Source organism: Gouania willdenowi, chromosome 20, assembly GCF_900634775.1.
Source record: "Gouania willdenowi chromosome 20, fGouWil2.1, whole genome shotgun sequence".
NCBI classification, from domain to species: Eukaryota; Metazoa; Chordata; class Actinopteri; order Blenniiformes; family Gobiesocidae; genus Gouania; species Gouania willdenowi.
The window spans coordinates 5998249-6023643 of record NC_041063.1 but is presented as its reverse complement, the minus strand read 5'-3'; the positions used below and the strand labels follow the sequence as shown (position 1 = coordinate 6023643).

At 36.6% G+C, this 25395-nt stretch overlaps 2 protein-coding genes across 4 annotated transcripts in view; one reads left to right on the top strand and one right to left on the bottom strand.

Moving 5' to 3' along the window:
• Window positions 1-17650, top strand: part of ncf2 (neutrophil cytosolic factor 2) — a 27485-nt gene extending 9835 nt beyond the window's left edge. For 2 of the 3 annotated variants that reach the window (XM_028434121.1, XM_028434119.1), the window contains 11 exons: window positions 756-815; window positions 2194-2237; window positions 2319-2460; window positions 3527-3592; window positions 3719-3773; window positions 3865-3908; window positions 5719-5867; window positions 5942-6053; window positions 14831-14945; window positions 15010-15099; window positions 17516-17650. In XM_028434121.1, coding sequence (XP_028289922.1) covers window positions 756-815; window positions 2194-2237; window positions 2319-2460; window positions 3527-3592; window positions 3719-3773; window positions 3865-3908; window positions 5719-5867; window positions 5942-6053; window positions 14831-14945; window positions 15010-15098 — 876 coding nt within the window. In that variant the 3' untranslated portion in view covers window position 15099; window positions 17516-17650. The remainder of the gene's footprint in view (window positions 1-755; window positions 816-2193; window positions 2238-2318; window positions 2461-3526; window positions 3593-3718; window positions 3774-3864; window positions 3909-5718; window positions 5868-5941; window positions 6054-14830; window positions 14946-15009; window positions 15100-17515) is intronic. The other variant, XM_028434120.1, reaches the window with a different exon arrangement.
• dph2 (diphthamide biosynthesis 2) lies at window positions 17430-25395 on the bottom strand. Its single transcript, XM_028434122.1, has 7 exons — window positions 25192-25395; window positions 24920-25088; window positions 23534-23646; window positions 21843-22063; window positions 19424-20107; window positions 17702-17884; window positions 17430-17615 (listed from the first exon to the last, which is right to left on the bottom strand). Exons 2-7 carry the CDS (start codon window positions 25070-25072, stop codon window positions 17488-17490), a joined length of 1482 nt encoding a protein of 493 aa, XP_028289923.1. The 5' UTR covers window positions 25073-25088; window positions 25192-25395; the 3' UTR covers window positions 17430-17487.

Genomic DNA, 25395 nt, shown 5'->3' with positions numbered 1-25395 from the left:
GCTGTTCATAGTATTCACACCCAGATATCAATCTTAATGCAATAATCCACACAAAATACACAAAGGCATGAACACATCACATCAAAGTCTTATTTACATATTTACATACTGGGTTTCCATACCATTGACAGCGCCATATTTCCACAAACGTTTATCATTTTCACGGATTCCAATGACATTTACAAGCCTTGGGAAAACTCCATGTTCCGTGATTTCTAGACAGCCCAAAAAAAAAAATGACATCACCGCCTCCTTTACTTCAACCCGCCTTTATTTTAGTCACACATACGCGCTTTTTGGCTCCTTTCACGCAGTGGGCGTGCGTAACTGCAGGCGCGCAAAAAAGCGCGTAAGTCTCGACGGGAGAATAGAGCCCTAAATAATTCAGTTGTAAATTGTTGTTGAAAAAACTTTAAGTTTTTCCAAAATCATGCACTTTTTCTCAAATTATTCCACAAAATCTCCCCAATTTACATTAAAAAATTGGTAAAAAATGTTACATTTAAATTGCCATTTAGGTATCTGTCACTTATTGCTTAAATATAGTTGATGCCTTGCATACTTTATGTCTAATTTATAATTAGTGGTGCTAACTTGGGCACATTAATGTAGAAATTGTTTGTTTTCCTGCCTAAAATCTGTGGCCGTGGAACTGGTCCGTGTTTGGCCCTTGAACCAAAATGAGTTTGACACCTCTGTGTTGGATTTTTCATGAGCCTAATTATTCAAACTGGGATTTGATTCTGTATTGACAGGTTGTTTCCTCTGTTGTTCCTCAAGACCAGTTCTCTGGCTTTGCTCCATTGCAGCCACAGGTGATGTTTTCACTTCTTTATTTCATCATATACTGAATATGACAGACATCAATTTCCTGCTCTTCCACATAACCACCCAAAACTTTGTTTACCATCCTACTGCTATATTTGCTTAAAGTCCAATAAAAGACAATAAAAATAAACATAAATAAAATACTTTAAAGTTGTGGTTTTTTCACTGAATATGGAATGAAAAAATGAAAATACATGTCCCAATAACATCAGTTTTAAAATCATGGCCAGTCTGAACCAAAAATCAACTGCGGGATGTTGAGCAAGTCCCTTAACCTAGAACAGCTCCCCAGGCGCCGCAAAAATGGCTGCCAACTGCCCCCAGGGGATGGGTTAAATTGCAGAGGACAAATTTATATGTGTAACAATGTGTAACATCAGATACCAATAAAGTTTGAGTTTAGTTTAAAATCAAACTGGTTCAGTCAGGGGTCCTCAAGCTTTTCAAAATAAAGGTTTCAGAGAGGAGGGACCCCCACTGTAGCTGAAGGTGGTTGAACACAGACATGAACATTGAAGAACAGTCATGTGGAGACAGGGCCATCTATAAGGGGGAATAAAGGGGAGAGATTTTTGGGGTCCATCCATAAAGTCAGCAAAATGATGGTCTATTGTTCTATGAATCTGTGATAAACACATTTATTTATTCATCTGAATAATATCCACTGTTATCTAGGAACGTTTATTATTATTTGGGCCATAGTATATAGTCATCTTGTTTTAATTAGAAATAAAATGGGTTAAAAGTGATCAAAAATGGTGGAAAAGGTGGTGAAATGGGATTGATTTTAAAAACCACAGAAATTGGTTAAAATTTTCAAATTAGAGTGGGAAAAAACAGACAGAAAAAGTGGTCAAAAAGGGCCTAAAAGTGGCAGAAAAAAGTAGGAGCAATTAGTTTAAACTGGCAAAAAAAATGGGCATGACCAATCGTGAATGTGGTTAAATTGGCAAAAATAAGTATGAAATATGGTGAAAAGAGGTTAATAGTGACAATAATGGGTCAACATATGCATCATTAGGTGGAAAGGGTTTATAAGTGCTGAACATGTTTTGAAAGTGAAAAAAATGTGCAGAAAATACATTGAAATTTGATGAAGTGTCAGAAATGGGAGTAATGTTTTAAAAGGAGCAAAAGCAGGTTAAGCTTGGTGTAGTTGCAGAAAAATGATAAAAATAATCAAAAATGGGCTCAAGTTGTTGGCATCTGGTGACTCCCTCACATACATGTATTTGGATGTGGATTGAAACCAACATCTCACTGCTTTGCTTCAATGATCTATTGTAAAATACAGTATATATACACATAATGTAGTTCTCCATGAGGTCATTTAAAACCTTTTCTGTTTGTCTGAACATGTGACAGGATGAAGAAATTCCAGTTGGTCCCAAAGAACCAGAGCTCCTGAGGTACAGCAGATATTTACAGGTGTCTATAAAGCTGCTGTGTCATGTTTCTACTCATAATGTCTACTGTTGTTGTCTCCACAGAGCGTTGGAAGGAGAACCTCACACTGTGCTGTTTGAGTTTGTTCCTGAGACCAGTGACGAGCTGGCTGTGGTACCAGGAAACATAGTGTTTTTGCTTCAGAAAGGAGCAGACAACTGGGCCTTTGTGGTGTTTAATGAGAGGGTGAGAGCTTTGCTTTAACATTCTACTAGTTTACTCCTGCTTTTATCCCAGAGACGGACAACTCTTATCACAGCGGGGCCACAAAAATGTCATTAATATTCATAACATTTAAAATAATGAGCAATTTTAGTGTTAGTGTTGTGTTTTTGTTGTTTTTGCATATTTTTCTGTCATTTTGTGCTCATCTTGTGTATTTTGCGAGTGATTTTGTGTATCATTATTGTCGTTATGTATATTTGTTTTAATTTGATTCATGCAGTGTATTTTAGTTTTTTTTATATCATTTTGTGCACAATTGTATTACTTTTAGATTTAATTTGTGATTTTCTTTCTTGTTATTTTTATCTTTTGTATATATATATATATACACAAATATATTCCTCTCTCATTTTTGTGTTTGTAATTATTTTGTGGATTTTTTTGTAGTAATTTACTGCTTTTTTGTAGTTTTTTCATTTTGTGTGTGTGTTTCTAATTATTTTGTTGGGTTTTGGAGTCATTTACTCATTTAGTGTATTTTTGTTGTAATTTTGTATATTTTCCTCTCATTCTTTGTGTGTTTCTAATTGTTTTATGATTTTTTGGAGTCACTTACTGCATTTTTGTTGTTTTTTTCTATTTTTCTCTCATTTCGTGTGTGTTTGTAATTGTTTTGTGGGTTTTTTTGAGTCATTTTGTGTATTTTTTTTTATCATTTTGTTGTTTGTTGCATGTTGTTGTATTACTTTTAGATTCACTTTGTGATTGCCTTTCTTGTCATTTCTAATGTTGTTTCTATTATGTGTATTTTTTTGTCATTTAGTGCATTTTTGTTGTTGTTTTGTGTATTTTTCTCTCATTTTGTGTGTTTGTAATTGTTTTGTGGGCTATTTTTAGACGTTTAGGTGTATTTGTTGTCATTTTTTATATTTTTCTGTCATTTTGTGTAATTTTGTGCATTTCTTTGGTCATTTTGTTTACTTGGCATAATTTTTGTGTTTACTTTGGACGTTGCCACATGTCCATGATTGTTTTCTTTCTTCTGTTTTCTCGCCTTTAAACTCCATTCCTGATGTTGTGGTGTCAGAGAGGATTGGTTCCTTACAACTACCTGGAAAAGATGGAAATTTCTTTGGCGTCAAAAAATGACACGGTAATGAAATCTGGTGAACAAAAATCTAACGTAATATAATTCCTGCATTTACTGCAATGAAAAAAAATATGTGTTAAATGTTGCCTTTTTAATTCAAACATGCTTGGTTGGAATTTCCATCATCAGGAAATAACTCCTCCTCCAAGTCGAGAACCACCAACCAGACCAGAGAGAATACAAGGTAAACACACACACACACCTCTGTGGAGATGAGAAGAAAGAAAACCAAATATATTTAGAGAACTTATATTGTTCTTTTCTCTGTCTTTGAGGTCTCACCCCCAGTGATAAACGCTGCAGCGGCACGAAGCAGAAGGTCTGATCTTTGTTCACATTATAAGTCGTGTTTGTTTGTATTAAACCACATGTGTCAAACTCAAGGCCCGGGGGCCAAATCTAGGCCCTTTAGATTCAGATCCAAGTCCCCACTTTGTCTGACTACTACATTTTGCTCAGAAATCTAGAGCATAATGATGAAATTAATGAACAGTTTAAAGAATCTCATTTTGTAAATAAGTGAATGAATTAGTATATAGTTCCTCCTGAATATATTTATTTTTATAGTTTTAATCATTTCCAGTGATCTCCACTCTTCCAGTGGGACCAACACTGACCTTTGTATTTTCAGTTCAAATTCTAATCAACTTTATTTATCATCATTTTGTGTTTTTATTTGTGTATTTTGTTGTTGTTGGTCTGTTTTTTTTAATTTTATTATTTTTATTCAGTATATTTTTCTCTTATTTTGTGTGTTTTTGTGTGTTGTTGGTATTATTTGAATTTTTCTTTCTCAGTGTGTGTGTTTTTGGTGTTGTTTCTTATGTCGTTTCTCTGTTATTTTTATGTATTTTGTAGTGATCTTGTGTATTTTTCTCTCATTTAGCGTGTTTTTGTTGTTGTTTTGTGTGTTGCTGGTAATCGTAAGGATTTTTCTCGCTTATTGTGTGATTTTGGTGTTATTTTGTGTATTTTGTTGTTGTTTGCTGTTCTTTTTATTATTCAGTATATTTTTCTCTTATTGTGTGTGTTTTTGTTGTCGTTTTTTGTGAGTTGTTGGTATTATTTGAATTATTCTATCTCAGTGTGTGTGTTTTTGGTGTCGTTTCTTTATTTTTGTGTATTTTCTTGTGATCTTGTGTATTTTTCTCTCATTTAGTGTGTCTTTGTTGTCATTTTGTGTGTTGCTGGTAATAGTAAGGATTTTTCCCTCTTAGTGTGTGTTTTTGGTGTTATTTTGTGTTGGTATTCAGATTTTTTGTGCGTTTTTGTTGTCGTTTTGTGAGTTGCTGGTAATATTCAGTATGACTATCATTTTAAACTAAAAATAAACATCAAAAAAGCTAATATTTTTAATGCTTCCATTTGTTAATTTTCCTCTCTTTCTCTCAAGTCCACCCTGTAGTGCCATCGCGTACCCCCGTTTGAGAACCACTGCTGTAGAGCATCCAATTCGGGCCTCAGACGACAGTAAAAATGACAGAGATCCAGTTGTATATATCTCAAATTCACCAATTTAATGAAATTATAAAATAGTTTTAGGGTTTGCCTTTTTTCTTTGTTTGTATCACATGAATTCAGTAATTTTTAATGCATTTTGTGGAACAAACATATTTCCACAAATCATGAAAGTGCCCACAATAAATTGGCAACAAAATCAAGAATTTTTGAAGTGAACTGAACTAAGGTACAATTATGTTAAAATAGTTTTTTTATCCCCCACCTAAAATCTGCTCCCCCTTTAGTTAGGGATGCACAATTAATCACAATTTAATCGTGATCACGATTTTGGTTGCCATGAATAAATGAACCTGATCGTCGACAAATATTTGCATTTAAAATACGGTCTATGCATGCTGTAATAATGTAATTATTCAGTTAGCCTTTAATACATGTAATATTTTTGTGTTATTTAAAAAAAAAAACCACTGTAAACTCTACTCATATTGTTTGCTTAAAAGTAGTGCATTTAAAACACAGATTTATATGATAAATAATTGTGATTATAATCGTAATTATGATATTGATAAAAAATTATCGTGATTATTATTGTGGCCATAATCGTGGCCCCTGAGTTTGACATCCCTGTAGGAAGGCATAGCGTCACCGTCCTGTGGTTTTCTCTCCAGGAGGATCAAACCTCTGATGATTTATGTATAATCAAAGTTCATCACAACTTCACCGTCGCCCTCTCAGTGCTGCGTGGAACCTCGTACGAAGCTCTGATCGAGAAAATCAGTAAAAAGATGGATTTTCCTCCTTCTGCGATCACTTTACGGTAAAAGACAAAATCAAAGTTAATCTATTTGTCCTGTTTTTTAAGTTTGATTTGAATCTTTTTGTTGAATTTAGTTTAAAACCTGAAGCCAATGGCGGAAAGATAATCGATGGCAACACAGGAATGGAGAGTGTGTGGGGCGGGGCCAGCAGTGGGCGTGTCACCCTGTGGTGTGACGTCACAAAGGTAACTCACAGTTCTACTTACATTAACTATTTTAGTTTTCAAGAGTGGTGCGTCAAGGTTGTATATCGTGTTTCTTATTTATAATTGCAGCTGAGCTTTTATTTTTGAAGATATCAAACAGTCCAAATATTATTGGCTAATCAATATTCAACAGAGAGATAAGAATTACTCACTTAGCTGATGACACCGTTGTATTTCTTAAAGATAAATCACAAATTAAAAATGCATTAAATGCTATCCCTTCAGACACAATTTAACTTTTTAAAAGGTCACTTAAAGTATCAAACAGGGTTGGGGTCAATCATAATTGTAATTACGTAATTGATAATTTATTTCAATTACGGTGTAATTATAAATGTATTTGTAATTTTAAAAATATGTTGCTGTCATAATCATAATGAATTTGTAATTGTAGTTTCATGAAAATTCTATAAAAATTGTCAATTATAATTTAACGCTAACCTGGGGAATTATGTTACAGTTCTATGTACAGTTCCAAACATATGCAAACACATTTTACCATTCAATTATTATTATCAATCATATCAATAATATTAAAACCTATATTTTCATTGATTAGGAAGCCTAACAACATAACCAATAGATAGGAAAGAAATTAGATGATAGATATTTGTTTTTAATGTATTATACAGCTGATTTAGGAGCCGTTAGCATTAAAGATGCTAACAGAAAGCTAACACAAGAGGAAGGTTAACTTTTATTTGGTTATTTATTTCAGACACAGTAATTGTGATTAATTGTAATTTAACTTTAGTAATTGAGAATTTAATTGACTTTCTGAGGATAAAAATAATTGTAATTTCATTGCAATTGGAAAAAAAAAGCTGGTCACTGGAATTGTAATTGAATTGTAATTGGTAGGGGATAATTGAAAATTAAACCCAATCTCCCTTGTTTAATGCTAAGTGGTGTAAAACTAACTGATAAAAATAGTAAGTATAAGAAAATAAATCATTTTGCTCAATAAAATTACACCCAGAGGTAAAGCAGTTTAGAACCTTTTGAAAATATAAAGTGGAAATAAAGCCTGGTTATACCCATTTCTATTTTGTATATATAATGTAATAAAATCAGGGAAATACATTTCAAAATGTTATATATTTATCCCTGTAACACATTTGTCTCCATTTTTGTTTAAATAAAACTGAAACGATTTTTTTTTAACCACTGTCCATAAATGTTATTATTCTGGAATGTGGTTAAGGATTTTATATACAGAACCAAAAACACCATAGCAAAAACACCAAAAGATGTAATTTTTTATCTTTGAAAACAAAAATAAATCAATATCATTCATCAATAGTCTCATCATATTCATGAAAAAATTCCGTATTCATAAATCTAAAATTCCTTCCAAACTTTAATCTTTTCTTAATTTAATTTCATTATTATATGAAAACTAAAATGAATATTGTTTCCTGTATCTCCAAGTGACTGTGACTGTGTATTTGCTTTCTCTGACTTTGTTCTTTGTTCCATTTATGTTGTTTTACTGATTTGTAAACTTTAAATTTGTGAATAAAATTAAAAAAACCCCAAAACAAAAAAACAAACAAAAAAAAAAACCCATTAAACTCTTGGCTTCAATTATAATTGATAGTGTAATTGATAGCTAATTTCAATTATGGTTGTAACTGTAATTGAAAAAAAATCTGTTGCTGTTGTAATCATAATTGAATTGTAATTGAGTTCAGATAATTGACTTTGTAATTGCAATTGTCATGGAAATGGAAAAAAAAGTATTTTTTTTTGTTATTGCAATTAAATAAATGAAATAAAATCCAAACTGTCGAGGTACTTGTACAGCTCTGCCAGCGCTGGTTTGGCTCCCACTAAGTTTGAACCTGGGTCAGACCATACCTTCTTCGGATGTCCTCTCAGGGCTGTGAATTGCTGGTAGGCGAGAAGGAATCCTTCAGAAGATTGATCACTGACAATGTCTGTGTGTATTGCTCTTGAAGCCATGCAGCAGAACACAGTGCCCCACACTTTGAGTTTAACTCTCTTCTTCACTTCGTCCTTTACCATGTATGGCCCAAACAGGTCGACAGTGGTGTATTCGAAGGGATTGGCAGGGTTCACTCTTTCGGGAGGAAGGTCGCTCATCACCTGTTGACATGTCTTTGCCTTAGTCTTCCTGCAGATCACGCAGCTGTCCACGACTTGCTTAGCATGTCTCCTGCCTTTGATTACCACGCTTTGCTCCTCATTCTTAGGAGAGTTCCAGCAATCGCCTCATGGTTAGCTTTGTGGGCTTCTCTGGCGAGCAGAGTGGCGATCCAATGCTTAAACGGGAGGATTGGAACGGTTGCTTTTTCTTCAGCAAAGTATTGGAAGTGTCCCCCACACATCAGGAGTCCATCGCTGTCTCGGTACACAACCAACCTCTGGAGTGCTGTGTCTGGAAACGTTTGACCCTCTTGGGCTGCAAGAAGAAGATCTCTGAAGGCATCATGACATTCAGCAGCTGTTAAGGTAGGTAAGGTAGGAATGTTATCTTCACCTCTACTTCTTCCTCCCTTTTTCCGCCATGCTTGAGCAGCCCGTCTGGTCCAAGCAACAACATTAACAAGCCTTTGCAAGCTGCTGAACCTTTCCATCTCAATGAGTCGCCCAACCCAGCCAACTTGAGCGGACCAAGTAGGTTTACCCTCTGGCTTTACATCATCTTGCTGAGGTGTCTGCCGTGCATCCTTCTTGGCCTGGCTCCTGGTAACAACAGCTGTAAAGGACTTTCTTTGGAGTTTGTCAACATTTCCACCAGCATGAGCAGCAACTTCCCCAGGTGATTTTATGGGCCACACCTTCTCTGGCAATTTTAGAAAATCTGGACCTCTTTGCCAAGTTGATTCTTCCCTCAGTTCCTCAGTTGAGCTTCCTCTTGTTATGATGTCGGCGACATTTAGAATTCCAGGTATCCACCACCAATCTGTTGCAGGAGTAGACCTTTGGATCTCACCAACACGGTTAGCAAAGAAAGTTTGATAGCCGTAGCTGTCTTTTTGGATAGCTCCTAGTACTGTCTGGCTGTCCACTAGAAGAAACCACTGCTCCACTTGAATCCTCACATGCTTCTCAAAATACTTGCGAAGTCGAGCTGCAAAAACAGCACCACAGATTTCGGCTTTAACAGCTTTGCCCTTCTGGTCAAGTGGTGTTAACTTGGCCTTCGCCTCCACAAAGCGGACTTCAACTCCAGTTGCTGTGTGCCACCTGAGGTACAGTACTGCACCATAGCTTTTATCACTCACATCAGAGAAGGTGATCGCTAGAGGATTGCCTTTCCAGTCTGCTGGTGTGAAACTTCGTGGGAACTTGATTAGGCTCAGTGCTGCATACTCTATGAAAAGCTTTATAGCCTCCTCTCTGAGGCCTTCTGAGAGTGGTTTGTCCCAAGTTTCTTGAGTCATCCTTCCACCACCAGCTTCTTGGAAAGCCCGTCGTACCAGAATAGCACCTTTCTGCTTCAGGGGTGTGACCTAACCGATCGGATCATAGAGTCCTGCGACTTGGCTCAACAACTCTCTCCTGCTTAATGGATTTGGTGTCCCCACCCTTACCTCTTCTTTAGTTAGATTCTTGCCAAGCCTCATTTTACTTTTCTTCTTGGAGAAATTGATTGAGGTAAGCATGTACAGTTTGTCTTCCTCGGTTTCATAGCCAACCCCAAGTGCTTTGTTATCCTCATCCCGCATCTGATTTGGAAGAATGATAGTTTTGCCTTGGGTTCCCAACTGGTGATCTTTATTGTCGTGCTGGACTTGTCTCACTTCCATTTGCCTCCCACTTTGACCGGACCATACCCAGGGTTTGAGGAAGAAACCACCAGTCTTTAGGATCTCTTCTACTCCTTGAGTGATCTTGATAAGAGTGTCCAGACTATTGTGGGAAGTAAGTATGTCGTCGACATAACTGTCTTCTTCAAGGACTCTACGCTCTCCCACCAGGTGAGTAAAGGCTGGTAGCTTGGCTGTTTCTCTCATTGCCAGCTGTGCGATGCACCCTGCTGGTCTGTCACCAATATTTACTCTGGTTATGGCATACTCCTCAATGCCATCAGCAGGATTGTCTCTCCAGAGAAATCGGTGAAGGTGCATTTCACGGTCCTCCAACCATACTGAGTTATACATCTTTTTGATGTCTCCTAAGGCAGCATGCACACCCTGCCTGAACGGCAGCAGAACAGGTCTGATTGGATTGAGCACATCTGGTCCTTTTAACAGTATGTCATTCATACTTAGCCCTTTGAACTTTTGGCTGCTATTCCATACTAGTCGGACTGGAGTAGTGACAGAGTGGGGATTCGGGGCTATCAGATGACTCACGTACCACACAGGGCCTTTCCAGTCGCTCTTTATCTTTTCAGTTAGCTTTATTGCTGCACGTCGATCTACCATTTCATTTATTTGTCCGGAATATGCTGCTTTCCACTCTGGCTCTTTCTCTAGCTGCTTTTCGGTTCTTAGGAAAGTAGCTCGAACACCACCAATGTTGTTTGGAAGTGAGCTGGGATCTTGTGTCCACGGATACTTTGTGTCCCAATGTGGACTGTCGGAGTGAGCATCTGCCTTGACGTATGTTAGTCCCTCCTCCATTATCTCCAACTCCTTTTCCTCTGCCAGTGTGATTTCTTTGCCAGGCTGGCAGTTGCCACATCGACAACCCCCACATCTTGGCTCGCAGGATGCACCAATGCTCTCCCATCTCCACCAATCAAGGAAGTCTCTGGTAGAGCCAGCTGCGACAAATGTTTTCACCAACTTTTCTGTCAGATCAACTTGTGATGGGGGTCCGTTGCTTCTTATCTCCCGATATTTGACTGCAGCTGTATGCATCGATCGAGCGAAGTGGGTCTCTGAGTGATGTGCAGCAATCTCAATACGTTCGAATAGAGCAGGGTGAGCTCCACCTACTGTTTTGCCTAGAGGGCTGTCCCATAGGGCGAGGTCCCCGACAACTTTTACTCTTTGGGGGGCCAGTCTTCCCTCGTGGTGACTGATTAAAAGTTCAACTTCCCTCAGGCGTTTCAGGTCTTCCAGATTGACTTCAGGGAAAAATCTTTGAAGTTTTATGGGTTCGATTTCTTTGTGGACTTTTGCAATTTCATCTAGTCCATAGCAAATAAGTTCATGTGACCTTTGTTCACCCGAGGCAGTGCGAATGCGTACTCTGAGTAGATACCGTTTTGTCTTCACTGTCAAAGTCATTCCACCAACACCGTACAGGACTAAAGTCACTCCCTCACTTCGGAGCCTGAGCCGTTCAGCAGCCTTGTGCGTGATATAATTTGTGTCCGAAGCGAGGTCAATGAGCGTTCCGACTTTCTGCCCTGCGTTTGCTGTGACTTCCATGAGCATTAATATGACAGGAGGTTCGGAAAGTTCATTTCTCTGCAGAAGTTGTGACGACGGTGGAGTTCCCACCCGAGTGTTTGCATTGGTGAATGCCTTCTTGCATCTTTCAGCCATTTCTGGTGACAATTCTTCCAGGAACTTTTCCTGCTCGGAAGTAAGGTTGCTCCTAGCTGCACTGCTTTGCTTCTTCAAATCACAATACTTCTGTGATTGTGCTTCACTTTCTTTTAGACAAAGGAAGTAATGAGGATCTGGAGGACCCTCCTTTCTGCATTTTTGATCCCTGCAAAGGTAGGTATCCTTGCAGTCTTTCCTCCTTGTATGCCAACCAAGACATATCTTGCACGCCCCTAGTCGTTTCAGTGTGGCTCTCTTCTCTGGAACACTTAGATTTTTAAATTTCCTGCAGTAGAAGAGTTTGTTGTAGTGCCGTTCATCACCACACAATCCACATGTATTTGCAAGCTCCCTTTTTGTGGTCTTGGTTGAGGCAAATCTTTTCTCTGGCCTTTTAGCTGGAAAGTTGTCAGGCTTCTCTGTTACTTTTAACTGCTCCAACCTTTCCAGTACGCCCTCCTGCCTTTTAAGGAACCTCACAAGCATGTCGAAATGGTTCCCGCTCGTCACGCCGTTGCTTGGCTTCATCATATGAACAAGCCAGTCTCGTTTCACAAATTCAGGGAGTTTGCTTTCGATATTTCGTATGGCTAGTGGATTCTTTATTGCACTGGTGCTGTCGAGTTCAATGAAATCAGTTAGTGCCTTCTCAACTGCCTGGATGAGATCAATGACCTTGCGTGGTTGATTTCCTCGAATAGGGGGTAATCTCTCCAAGTCTTCGAGTATCTCAAGTGCAATTGCAGACTTATTTCCATATTTGTTCCCAAGAACTCTGAACATCTCTTCAGCAGAGGAATATGTGGACAGTCCTTTTTCCATCTGTAGTAATCCCTACTGTTACCACTGAAGATGGGAAGTGCAGTTGGTTTGATTCTGACAATTGGGTTTGTTGGCGCTGGGGCAGGGCTCAGTGCTACCTCATTTGCAACATTACTGGCACCTGAAGTTGGATCTGCAATTCGTCTTGCAGTATGAAACTCCGCCTCTCTTAGTTCCAGCTTGTTCTTCAAAGCTTTTGTTCCTTTGATTCTGTTAATGAGAGTTCTTCTCTCCTCCCCAGGAATCCACTTTTCCCAAGCAAGCATGGTGTCGTTGACTTTCTTGAGCCTTTTCCCCAATAAGTCCATGTGAACACCATAACTCTCAAAATTAGTGCTTGCCACAGGTAAATCTTGAGCTCGTTGTCCAATCTCTTCAGCCCCTTCAATGGTTTCCATAACTTCTTGTTCTCCATAATTTGTCCACAAAGTCTCTTGCACCATATTCTTCAGGAGCTTGAATCTTTCCTCAGCTTCTTTAGCTGTTTTCTCAATTTCCTTCTGATGCTCAAAAACTTGCTGTTCTTCCTCCTCTTTTACCATGTCTGACAGTATGCCTGCCAAATAATTGTAATTTGTTTTGAGGAGTTCATCGAGTCGGTCGGACAATTTATTAAATTCATCCAATAATTCTTGTTGAGCCATGGAATCTGCCTCCTGTGAGAGATGATTGGCTTGACGAGTAAAAAAACTCTTGGAGGTTGTCCGCTCCTTCTTGAGTTGATTAATCGACTTCTCTTCAGCCATTGCCCTCGCGTCCACAATTGGATTTTAAAGGCCTTTTATCGTTTATTCTTCCTGGTTCACGAGTGGTTTTCAACTGTCAAGCTTATTTTTTTTTTTACAATGCTTGCCCAGCTTGAAAGGACATGGATGGAGCACAAGTGAGACGTGAGGCCAACTCAGCTTTTAACCATTTATTCAGTTTTGTTTTAAGTTTGTAGCAGCAGCAGCAGCAGGTTGAAAACCTTGAGAAAAAAAGGGGTGAAAAGAAGAATGAGTTCTATTCAAATGTTTTCCAATGAATGAACAATCTGACCTAATATTTTAAATAATGTATCTTTTAAATAAATGAATTTTCTGCTACTTAATATTTAATGGTTTCAACCTAAGATATGTAACTAGTTTTAATTGTAAAATTAAATCATATACTTTGATATACCTATTTTAACCATTTCAATCAAAGTCTAACTTTTTAACAATGTATTTTACCCATAAACTTATTTATTCATTTTATTTTATATATAAACTTATCTAAAACTCTTAACCAATATTTATTGCTCTTAATATTTTGGAGATGTTTTCTTAACATAAATTACACTATGAAATCAGAATATATTTATATCAATTGAATCAACTGTAAACCTAATGTGCTTTGACTAAGACCCCTCTGGTAAACACATGGTAAGGCCAAACACTATGTATGTAGAGTTAACTTAAAGTTGGGTCAAAATAACATACAAACATGCACTCAGCCTGTGTTCTTTAACATGACACATAATCCAACTTAAATACTTGCTTTTAGTAGCTTAACTTTAAAAATAAACCATATAAATTCAATAAACTTGAAGCCACTCAACAACAACATCCCTGAGCTCCTCCACTGCATTGTCTGTGTGTCTAAACAAAGGTGTGACTGATTACCAACCAGGTTGGAGCATGAGGAGCTTAGAGCCAACACTCATGCTGGTGCTCCCCTAGTGTTTAGATGCAGAACTACACCTACATCTGACCTAAGGTGGAGTGGACAGAACAGGTTGGAAAGGAGGAAAGGCTGAAATTGTTGTGAAAGGTGTTTTCTTCCGGAGTATTGGATGCCTTTGTTCGTCTCTTCATTTTTGGCAAACCAGTGTTAGATTGAAGTCACCTCCGATGATTAATGATGAGTCTGCAGAAAGGTCTGATAAACTCCGAAAAAACTCTATAGAAGAAATCAGGGTCATCATTATTGGGGGCATAGAGATTTAGAATTGTGAAACATTTATTGTAGATTACCATTTTGATAATAATATATCTAGAGACTTGTGGAAAACTTTGGCACAGTTGCGGCAAAGTGGGCTGCTTCCTGAACTTTTTTTGTACAAAAACATGTATTTTTGGCATAATGTTTATTATCAACACACTTGCTGTCGTTGATGTCCATACATTATTTAAATGTTTTCTGCTTTTATAGCCTTCGATAATGTGAATTGGCTTTATATTTGATTACAGATTTCTGTATTTAAAACATGATTTATTGTCACTCAGTATCATATATTTCCAAAATGTCACATCATCTGTAACCACTAAGGGTTCTACTTTAATCTGAACAAAAATTAACCATGTAGGTCATGTAAAAGCTTAGAAAAAGTTATTTGTTATAGGTATGTGATTTTCAGAGAAAAGTGGCTGGGGCTTAAGTTAAACTAGTTTAGTTGGTTTAGGAAGCTTGATTATTATTAATATTATTATTGTTTTTTAACAGCAGACTGATGAACAGACACAGAGTCAACATGCCGTCGCTCTACATTCATACGAGTCGACAAATCCAGAGGATCTGAGTTTTACTACTGGAGATGAAATCACTTTACTGTCCAGAGGTTAGACACGTCACAATCAGAAAAATAATTCATCCATAATTAAATCTTTTTTTCTTTTATTTAGTTAACCAGGACTGGTTGGAAGGACAGTGTAATGGGAACACTGGGATATTTCCTGCAGCCTACGTGGAAGTTCCTGTATATCAACAGTAATGTAAGTGAAAATTTTCACGGAAATTTAAGATTATGGGAAATATTCAAAAATAGAATCTTTTCATGGAAATTTTTTATTGGAAAGTGGGCGGGATTTTAAATAACTGTAGCATAACCCAAAATACAATTTTTAAAGAATTATATAATTTCAACATATTTATTCAAGTTTTGTCACATTTTGTTTTTTTAGGACTTCTATATGGCAATATGATCTTAAGTTAAATGTCAAAAAATTTAAATTAACAATCTATTCTTTCATTTAAAAAAAAAAAAAAAACTATAAAAATATTCTTCATCTGTCTGAATTCTTATTTGAAAGTGAAATAAAATGACAAAACCTCTAAAAACAACAAAAGCCCTAAATGTAATGGTTTTTATCTTATTCTCAGGTAAACTTGCATGAAATCAGGTTTTTTAAGTCAAAGATGATGTTAAAGTATAATTTCAATTTCACTAAGTGGGGTCACTTAGAATTTTAATCACGTAATTGATAATTAATTACAATTAGGATGTAAATATATTTGTAATTGGAAAAATCTGTTGCTGTTTTAATCATAATTGACTTTATAATTGTAATGTAGTAATTGTCGTGGAGCCCAGAGCTCACAGTAAACATGGTGATGCTGCTTTTAGTTGTTATGCTGCAAAGAAGTAGAACAAACTTCCAGCAGAGCTGAAGTCATCATCACATGTGAACATTTTTAAATCAAAGTTAAAGGCACTTTTTTCTCTACTGCATAAGATTGAGAGAGAGATTTTTGGTCATGTTGTTGGTGTAATGTGTTTGATTATTTTAAATGATTTTACTGATGATTTTAAATGTTCTTATTGATTTTAAGCTGTTGAATGTTTTATCATGTAAAGCACATTGAGATGCCTTGTGTATGAAATGCGCTATATAAATAACTTTGCCTTGCCTAATTTGCATGGAAATTCCATAAAAACTGTCATTCACATTTGATTAAACGCAAACCTGGGGAACAACGCAACAGTTCTATAGCAAACACACATATATGTGCAGTAGTTAATTATTAAAATGTGTTTCATATTAAGTTTACCCGTCAGTTCTTTTAAAGATAATTTTACCATTTTTAAAATAATTAAATTCTAGGGGTACACTGACCACATCAAACTATATTGTATATTACTATAATATTTTTTTAGTGTATTTTACAGCTGATTTAAGACATGGGTCAAAACTGACCTGTTATCATTAGAGATGCAAACAGGAAGCTAACACAAGAGGAAGGTTGCGTTTTATAGATTTATTTAATAAAGGTTCAGTAATTGTGATTAATGGTAATTGAACTTTAGTAATTGAGAACAAAATTGTCATTCAGGGGAAATGAATAATTGTAATTTTAATTGGAAAAAATGGTGGTCCCTGTAATCATATTTGAATTGTAATTGAACATGGATAATTGAAGATGTAATTGTAATTGAAAAATGTACAGTAATTGAGCCCAATCCTGAAGTTAATACAATTTCTTAAATGGTCAGTAATTGTGATTAATTATATTTGAATTTTAGTAATTGAGAATGTAATTGTTATTTACTTTCAGGAAAAAAAAAAAAAAAAAATCATAAATTAATTGTAATTGAACATGGATAATTGTACTTTAAAAATATAACTGACCCCAATCCTGAAGCTAACATAATTTATTAAAACCTCAGTAATTGTGATTAATTGCAATTGAACTGTAGTAATTGAGAACAAAATTGTAATTGACTTTCAGAAGGAGAAATAACTAATTTTATTTGTAATTGGAAAAAATGGAAGTCCCTGTAATTAATTGTTATTGAACATGGATAATGGAAAATGTAATTGCAATTGAAAAATGTAATGGAGCCCAACCCTGAAGCCAACACAAGTTCATTTTTCTGGGGTTACTATTAAAAGCTCAGTAATTGTATATGAACTTTAGCAATTGAGAATGTAATTGTATTTTACTTTCAGAAAAAAAAATGTAATTGGAAAAAATACCGGTCACATAATTAAATTGTAGTTGAACATGGATAATTGTACTTTAAAATGTAATTGACCCCAACCCTGAAGCTAACAGTTTATTAAAAGCTCAGTAATTGTGATTAATAATTTAACTTTAATAATTGTAATTGGCTTTTAGAGGGAAAAAAAGATAATTGTAATTGGAAAAAAGGTGGTCCCTGTAATCATAATCTAATTGTTATTGAACATGGATAATTGAAGATTTAATTGTAATTGAAAAATGTAATTGACTCCGACTACAGTATATTAAACATCTGTTCTTAAGATTTTATAAATTCCTCAATTATTTGCGTGGAAAGTTTCCAACATTAATAAACAAAGACTTTATTTGGTTTGATTTATTAACGTGTGATAAACATGTGGTGAACAGTTAGTGAAACATCATGATGACGCTCCCTCTTCTTCGTAGGCGATGGCGATTCCTCGTCGTCCTTTCAGCGCCTTCACCACGGGCGTCTCACCCAACCTCTGCTCTAAGCCCTGCCAGCTGCGAGCTGCTAGAAAAGAAGCTGAAACACAATAAAACGGTCAGACGTCCGTCTAAGTGTTGATTGGTCTCTAATATATTATAGAGCACGATTCAGCTGAGTCATACCTGCTGAGTTGTGATTGGCTACAGTCATGGTTTGGTTCCTCAGGACCACAGAGGAGGATCTGTGGGTGGAGTCTTTAGGGTCAGAGTTAGAGAAGCTTTGGCTCCGTAGAGCTCCAGTTATCAATGACACGTCAGTATCACCGTCTTCATGATGTTCGGACAGAGGAACGTGGTTCAATCCACCTACAACATGGAAACATTTCATATCTATATTACTTTAATCTTAAAAACACCTAAAGGGATCATCCACTGTTTTTACAAATGTGACCTAAAACCTCTAAAATGTTCTTATTAGTAGATCCATGTCCAACAAAACACATCAGTATGCACCATATTCATTTAATTAACTTCTAAAAATCAATGGGACTACTTTACAGTTTTAGAGCCTGTGTTCCTCTATTTTGAAATCATGTGATTGATGATGTCACACGGCCCCACTGCCTGTAAACAGCCTATTGTTTTCTATTGGAGTGAAACATTCAACCTGATTTTTAGATCATTTAGCAGCTTTTTAGATCATTTATCATTATGTATTTATTAAGTTACGGGGCAGAAACAAAATAATTTTATTATTTTTACTGCTCCTTTCCAATCATGAAAATGTTTCATTTGGAGTGTGATATTATTTGATGTAATCTATGTTGGTTTCCATTTTAAATAAAAATTTGGAAGCAGACACACAAACCCCGAGGATGGGAGTCTTTCAACAGTATATGATTTACTCGCTAACTTCAGCTACCAGAGCGTGTCAGCGCACTGTTTAAAGGAGAGTAAAGGTCTCTTACAGAGCTCGTCTTCTCTGCTTCATTGTCTACTATGAAACCTCCGAGTTTGAACTGACGCCCCCTGCGGTCACAGACTGTAAATAAGTTTACATTGACATTCTTTAACAAACAACTAAAAGCAGCACATGTCATTTTGACTGAAAAAGCTGCTCTAAAAAGCTACTAAATGATCTATAAATCAGGCTGAATGCTTCACTCCAATAGAAAATAATGGGATGTTTACAGGCAGTGGGGGCGTGTGACATCAATCACATGATTTCAAGATGGAGGAACACAGGTTCTAAAACTGTAAAGTAGTCCCAATTATAAAAGTTAATAAAATGAATATTGTGCCTAATTATGTGTTTTATTGGTCATAGATCTTCTAATAAGTACATTTAGAAGATTTTTGGCCACATTTGTAAAAACAGTGAATGAAATCTTTAAAACAGCTGAAGATGATTTTTTTTTAATCAAATAAAGAGTGTCATCGTCAAATCAATAAATCAAAGATTAATTGCTTGGAAAAAAAGACGTAAAAGGTAAGATTGTCGTCATCTCCACTGTAAACACTTGGTTTATTGACAATGTTGGAAAAGTTTGGCGCATTGCATTGTGGGAGAAGTGTTTTTACTTCATTCTAACTGTGATTTCTTGTTTGCCACAAAAACTCTGACAAAATGAGTTCCCAACACATTTCTTGTGTTTTTACTGAAAGTTGTAGCAAAACTATGGTGGATATTTATTTTTGGAACAAAAATGAAGTTAATCCAATCACTGTCCTTTTCTGGAAAAGAAACACGAGAAAGAAGAAAACACTTCTATGCATCCCTCTACAGGACTCCATGTCCCACAATGCAATGCACCAAACTTTACCAACAATGTCAATAAGAAGCATCCTCTCCAGCAACTTAAATCAAACAATAACTGTCATGGACACAACAGATGTGAATCTCACCTGGTAGAAGGTTTCTAAAGTCTACCACATAGTCCTCAGACCACACCCTGTCCTTATTACAGGCCACCTCCATCTCATACGGTGTCACCACAGGCTTAAAAAACTCACTAGAGTCCAGGAGAGAGTTTTCAGGACAAGCAATTAAGACAAAAATGTCGATTTCTAGAAAGTTGGCGAGTTTGGGAACGTTGAGTTTTCCCATGGAGAAAATGTAGCTCTTCTTTCCCGCTCTGTGGATCGTCTCCTTCAGCTGCTGGATGATGACCAGATAATCTGCCACGCCCAGAGTGCCCACTAGGATGCCCACCACGTTAGCATCTTTAGCACGCTCTATAGCATAATATCGCTTCATTAGTGCACGGTTGATGCTGACGGACTCTGCTCTGCCCGTCATGGTCGTAGGGTCAAAGGAGGAGAACGAGCAGCGGTTCCAACACATCATATAGTTCCTCAGAGTTGGACCTTCATGTCCTACATAGAACATGCTGTAATCTGTCAGATTTAGGCCCCTTTTTAAGGACAACCGCCTTCCAAACTGATGAACAACGTCTTGGTCTTGATCAGAGGAGCATGAATCACTTCTTCGTCTGATGGAACCATGGCTGTAACATTGTTCTCCTTCCACCACCAGCTCAGAGGAAACCAGGTTTGGATACTCACTGGACAGAAGTGCTACAAGATCATCTGAAACGGAAGGAGAAAAGTCCAAATCTGGCAGGATTTACATGATTTATGATGCAATCAGGGCTGCAGTAAACCATTGTTTTAGTAAACCATCAATAATAGATAAATTACATGTTTGATTGTTTTTTGTTTCACAGTAAAAACATTGAGCTTTTTTTTTATTGCACAAAACAAATAGAATGATGGAACATCTCCTTTTAAATAGACATTACAGTACTTAAATAAAGGCATAATAAGCAACAGTGTCTAAATAAACAACCATGGTGACAAATTGGGATGAAAAAGTTTTTCCCAAAGTTTTAAGTTTAACTTAAAACACAACTTAAATTTGACATTTTCTGAATGTGGAATGATTGTAGCTACGTTTTTAAAGAGATCCTCCACTGTTTTTACAAACGTGGCCTAAAACCTCTGAAATGTACTTAGTAGTAGATTTATGTCTAACAAAACACATAATTTTGCACCATATTCATTTAAATGCTTTAAAAAATGGGACTACTTTACAGTTCTAGAGCCTGTGTTCCTCTATCTTGAAATCACGTGATTGATGATGTCACATGGCCCCACCCTCTGTAAACATCCCATTGTTTTCTATTGGAGTGAAGCATTCAGCCTGATTTTTAGATTATTTAGCAACTTTTTCAGTCAAAATGACAACTTGTGTTGCTTTGGTTGCTCTAAAAAAACAGGAAAAGTTAAAGATGTCAATATAAACATCTTGTTTACCGAAAGAGGATATAAAATCTGATCGTCTTCTACCAACTCTGTAGTTTGATAGTAGACAATGAAGAAGAGAAGAAGAGCTCTCATAAGGGACTTCTGCTCTCCCTTAAACAGTGCGCTGACACGCTCTGGTGGATGAAGTTAGCAAGTTATCACAGACAGTTGAAGATACAAACCCTGAAGATAGATGTCCTGTTGGGTGGGATTTGTTCAACAGTCCGTAATTTACTCGCTAACTTCAGCCACCAGAGCGTGTCAGCACCCTGTTTAAGGGGGAGTAAAGGTCCCTTAGGAGAGCTTGTCCTCTCTGCTTTATTGTCTACTACCAAACCACAGAGTTTGTCATCCCCTGTGGTCATAGATTTTTTTTCAGGTCAAACTGTTTTTATCCTCTTTCTGTAAACAAGAGGTTTACATCAACATCTTTAACTTTTCCTTTTTTTTAGAGCAACCAAAAACAAGACAAGTTGTCATTTTGAGTGAAAAAGCTGCTTAATTATCTAAAAATCAGGCTGAATGTTTCACTCGTGTGACATCATCAATCACATGATTTCAAGATGGAGGAACACATGCTCTAAAACTGTAAAGTAGTCCCATTTTTAAAAGGCTATTAAATGAATATGATGCATAATAATGTGTTTTGTTAGACATAAATCTACTAATAAGTACATTTCAAAGATTTTAGGCCACATTTGTAAAAACAGTGGAGGATCCCTTTAACACCAATATTAATGGAGTGTCTAACCACAAAACAATTCAATAACAAATGGTTTCTTTCAAACATTATGCATGATAAAAAAAATATATATTTTTAAGAAAACATTACTATTGATTTTTATGTGTTTTAACCACAATAAGTCTCCACAATAAACTGCGAGATGGTATTAAAGTGTCATCAATTGTTCTGTTGACCAGTTAAAGTGATACACCCTCTGGTAAAGTGATTCCACACCTGTTTTTACAGTTATTTAATCTTTGTAAAACACTAAAAGCCAAATGTAAAACAACTCACTGATGGCGTGGGCGTAGCCGACATCGTAGAGGACGACCACGTGACTCTGTAGGTCAGGGTGGAGCTCTCTGAAGGAGGCGGAGCACTTCTCTACATCCAACACTCTCTTCCCAAACACGTACATCAGTGGCAGCCGCCTGGACGGACTCAGGCAGGCTCGGCCGTAGTGAACGATGCAGTCGGCCCCGACGTGTTCCCCTGCAACCTCGTCTACACAGCAGCTGGAGGAACCAGGTAGGAGAGTGGATTCAACCAATGACAGCACACGAAAACATTATCCATGTACCGGTAAACACAACCAGCTGTTCCTCCATCCAAAATGACAAAAACAGTGTTTGAAATAAAAAAGAAGCTGAGCGCAGAGTTCTGTCAGAAGCCACAGTTTGATTCTAATCCAGGTCACAGCTTTCTGTTGGGTTTTAGTTTGTTCCCATGTAGTGTGTGCAAGACTTTTTTTCAGATACTTTTCCCCAGAGGTGACAAGTAACAAAGTACAAATACTTCATTACTGTACTTAAGTAATTTCTTCAAGTATTTATCTTTTTGGCAACTTGTTACATTTACCCTTTATTTTTTTTAAACAAATATCTGTACTTTCTTCTCCTTACATTTTAAAAATTAGCTCATTACTTTTAAGACCTTTGCAGATGACGTCATAATGTAAAAAGACACAAAACTTTGTTAGTTTGAGCTTTTTCCTGTTTGGCAGGTCCCTTAGTTTTATGGTTAATATTTTTACATTTTTAAACATGTTAAACTCAAAGCTGCTCTGGGTTTGACTGAGCATTTGCATTAAAAAAAAATAAAAATATTTATTTACAAGTTTTATGTATAAACAGTCCTAAATTATCCATTTGTTCATACAGGGTAACAGATTTAATTTATTTCCATGAACCAGTTTTCTACAAGTTCTTAAAAATGTTAATTAAAGCTTCTGTGGGTTTTATTGAGCATTTGCATTGTTTTGTTTCGCATTTTATTTACAAATTTGATTTATGAGTACTAAATTCTCCAGGTGTTCAAAGGTAAAAGATGTAACTTGTTTCCATGTAACAGTTTTTTACAAGTTCTTACAAAAAAATAATTAAAAAAGAAGAATTTGCTGGTTTAAAAACCCTGTTTTATTATTGAAGGGACATTTGTTTTATTATTTTATTCAAGTACATTTAGTAGCATGTACTTCTTGTTACCTTTATTCAAGTACAGGAGCAACTTCAATACTCTTACCAGAGTTTTTTTTATTCAAGTATCTATACTTTTACTTGAGTAGTGAAGACGAATACTTTTGCCACCTCTGCTTTTTCCCCTACAGTCCCACGTTTCCTTCAAAGACACACAGAGGAGCTGTGGACCTGTTCAGTGGATAAGAAGGATGGATAGAGTCAGAAGAAATTAACTCTTCATGTTATAAATGCCTGTGACTTTACTCTCACATTTATTTTTATTTTAATGTGGCCCTAATACGGCGCTGTAAATGTGAATTGATTCTGGTACTAAACTGCTGTGAAAGCACCCAGAGACACCTTAAAGCATTGATCTCCATGATGTGATGGAGCCGCTGATAGTTTGTGTTTTATAATCAGTGTTTTCTTTTGGGGAAAAAAAAAACTGTTCAAGAAACTACTAATAATTCTACATCCATCCATCATTACATTGAAACAACAAGAGTAAAACATAGGGAACAAACGTACCTGCCGTAGGACGTATCGGCCAAAATAAACGTCTTGGCGTTGGTGTTTTCACTGATCTGTTCTGCAACGGCAACTGAATCCACTAACAGCTCATCAGGAAACTGCAGAGCAACCTGTAAACAACAACAATAATAATAAAGAAAAAACGAATCATGGGATTAAATGGACACTCAACCCAACTGACAGACTATTCTATTTAAGGAAAGAGTGCAAAAGTGCAGGGGGCGTGGCTTCACAGCTACTAGAAACAGCGTCCTCGGTGGATCGGGTCCTCTGGTACTTATACTGATGTGGGTCCCCAGTGACATTGGTTTGATGATGTTAAATGTGTCCAATCGTTGCCATGGTAACGTAGTAGACTTCCTGTTTACAGCAGGAGTCAGTTGGCTGATAGTGGTGTCCAAATGCTTCACCCGCCACCATTTTCAAAGTCTGATTTCACCTTTCCTGTTAGGTACAACATCGAGATCCCTCCCCCGTAACGTTCCTGGTCTTCTTTGAAACTGGATGAAACTTAATTAGGCACTAAAACCTCAAATTGAAATGTTTTACTACCATAAACTCTCTATGGTAGTGGTTCTCAACCTTTTCAGCCAGTGACCCCCAAAATAAAGGTTCCAGAGGGCAGGGACCCCCACTGTAGCTGAAGGTGGTTGAACACAGACATGAACATTGAAGAACAGTCATGTGGAGATAGGGTCATCTATAAGGGGGAATAAAGGGGAGAGATTTTTGGGGCCCATCCATAAAGTCAGCAAAATGGTCCATTATTCTATGAATCTCAGAATCACAGAAATTGGTTAAAAGTTGCAAATTAGAATGGGTAAAAAGGGTTCAAAGTGTCAATATTGTAACAGTTAGTTTAAACTGGCAAATAATGGGCATGACAAATCATGAATGTGGTTAAATCGGCAAAAATATGCATGAAATATGGTGAAAAGAGGTTAAAAGTGACAATAATGGATCAACATATGTGGCATTAGGTGGAAAGGGTTTATAACTAGATATAAGTGCTGAAAATGTGGGAAAAGTGGAAAGAATTTGCAGAAAAGGCATTGAAATTTGATGGAGAAGTGTCAGAAATCAGAATAATGTAGCAAAAATGCATTAAAAGGAGCAAAAATATGGCAAGAAAAAGTGATGAAAATAGGTTCAAATATGACAAGTTTGGTGGAGTTGCAGGAAAAGGGTATAAATTGTTAAAACCCAAAATGGGGTCCTGGCCCCAAGGTTTGAGAACCCCTGCTCGATGGGAATGGAAATAATCAACATGTGAACGCTGATTGGCTGAAACCTCCAAAATGACTTGATCGATGATGATCAGTCTAAAATTTATTATTAATCTAGTGTTTATTCATGTGATTGGTTGGTATCTCTTGTACTCACCCTTTCATACTTGTGCTCGCTGATGAACTTGCATGTCTCTTTAATCTCATACAGTTGGTCTAGTTTCCCCACAGGTGTGTTATTAATCTTCACTGTGACGTCCACAGACCGCTGAATGACAGTTTCCGAGCTGCTACTGAACGCATCAGTCATAGTGAAAGTACACGGACTTTGAAAAATACACAAAAGTAACTATAGGTAAGTAACGACACAAATTAAGAGACAAAATTCATGTTGTAAATATAATTAAAAAGCTCACTATGTGTACTGACCTCAGTCCGTTAGCTCGAATGCTAACAGGAAGAGCAGGTTTTCATTAAATCAGAGTACTTATAAAATAACATGCTTTAAACACACATACACAGTCATACATAAAGCTTCATTTCTTTCGCTAACGTGTTGGTTGTGGGCTATAAATGCTTTAAATTATGCATTTTAAGCAGCACATACACAACACACGTGTTTATGACGGACAG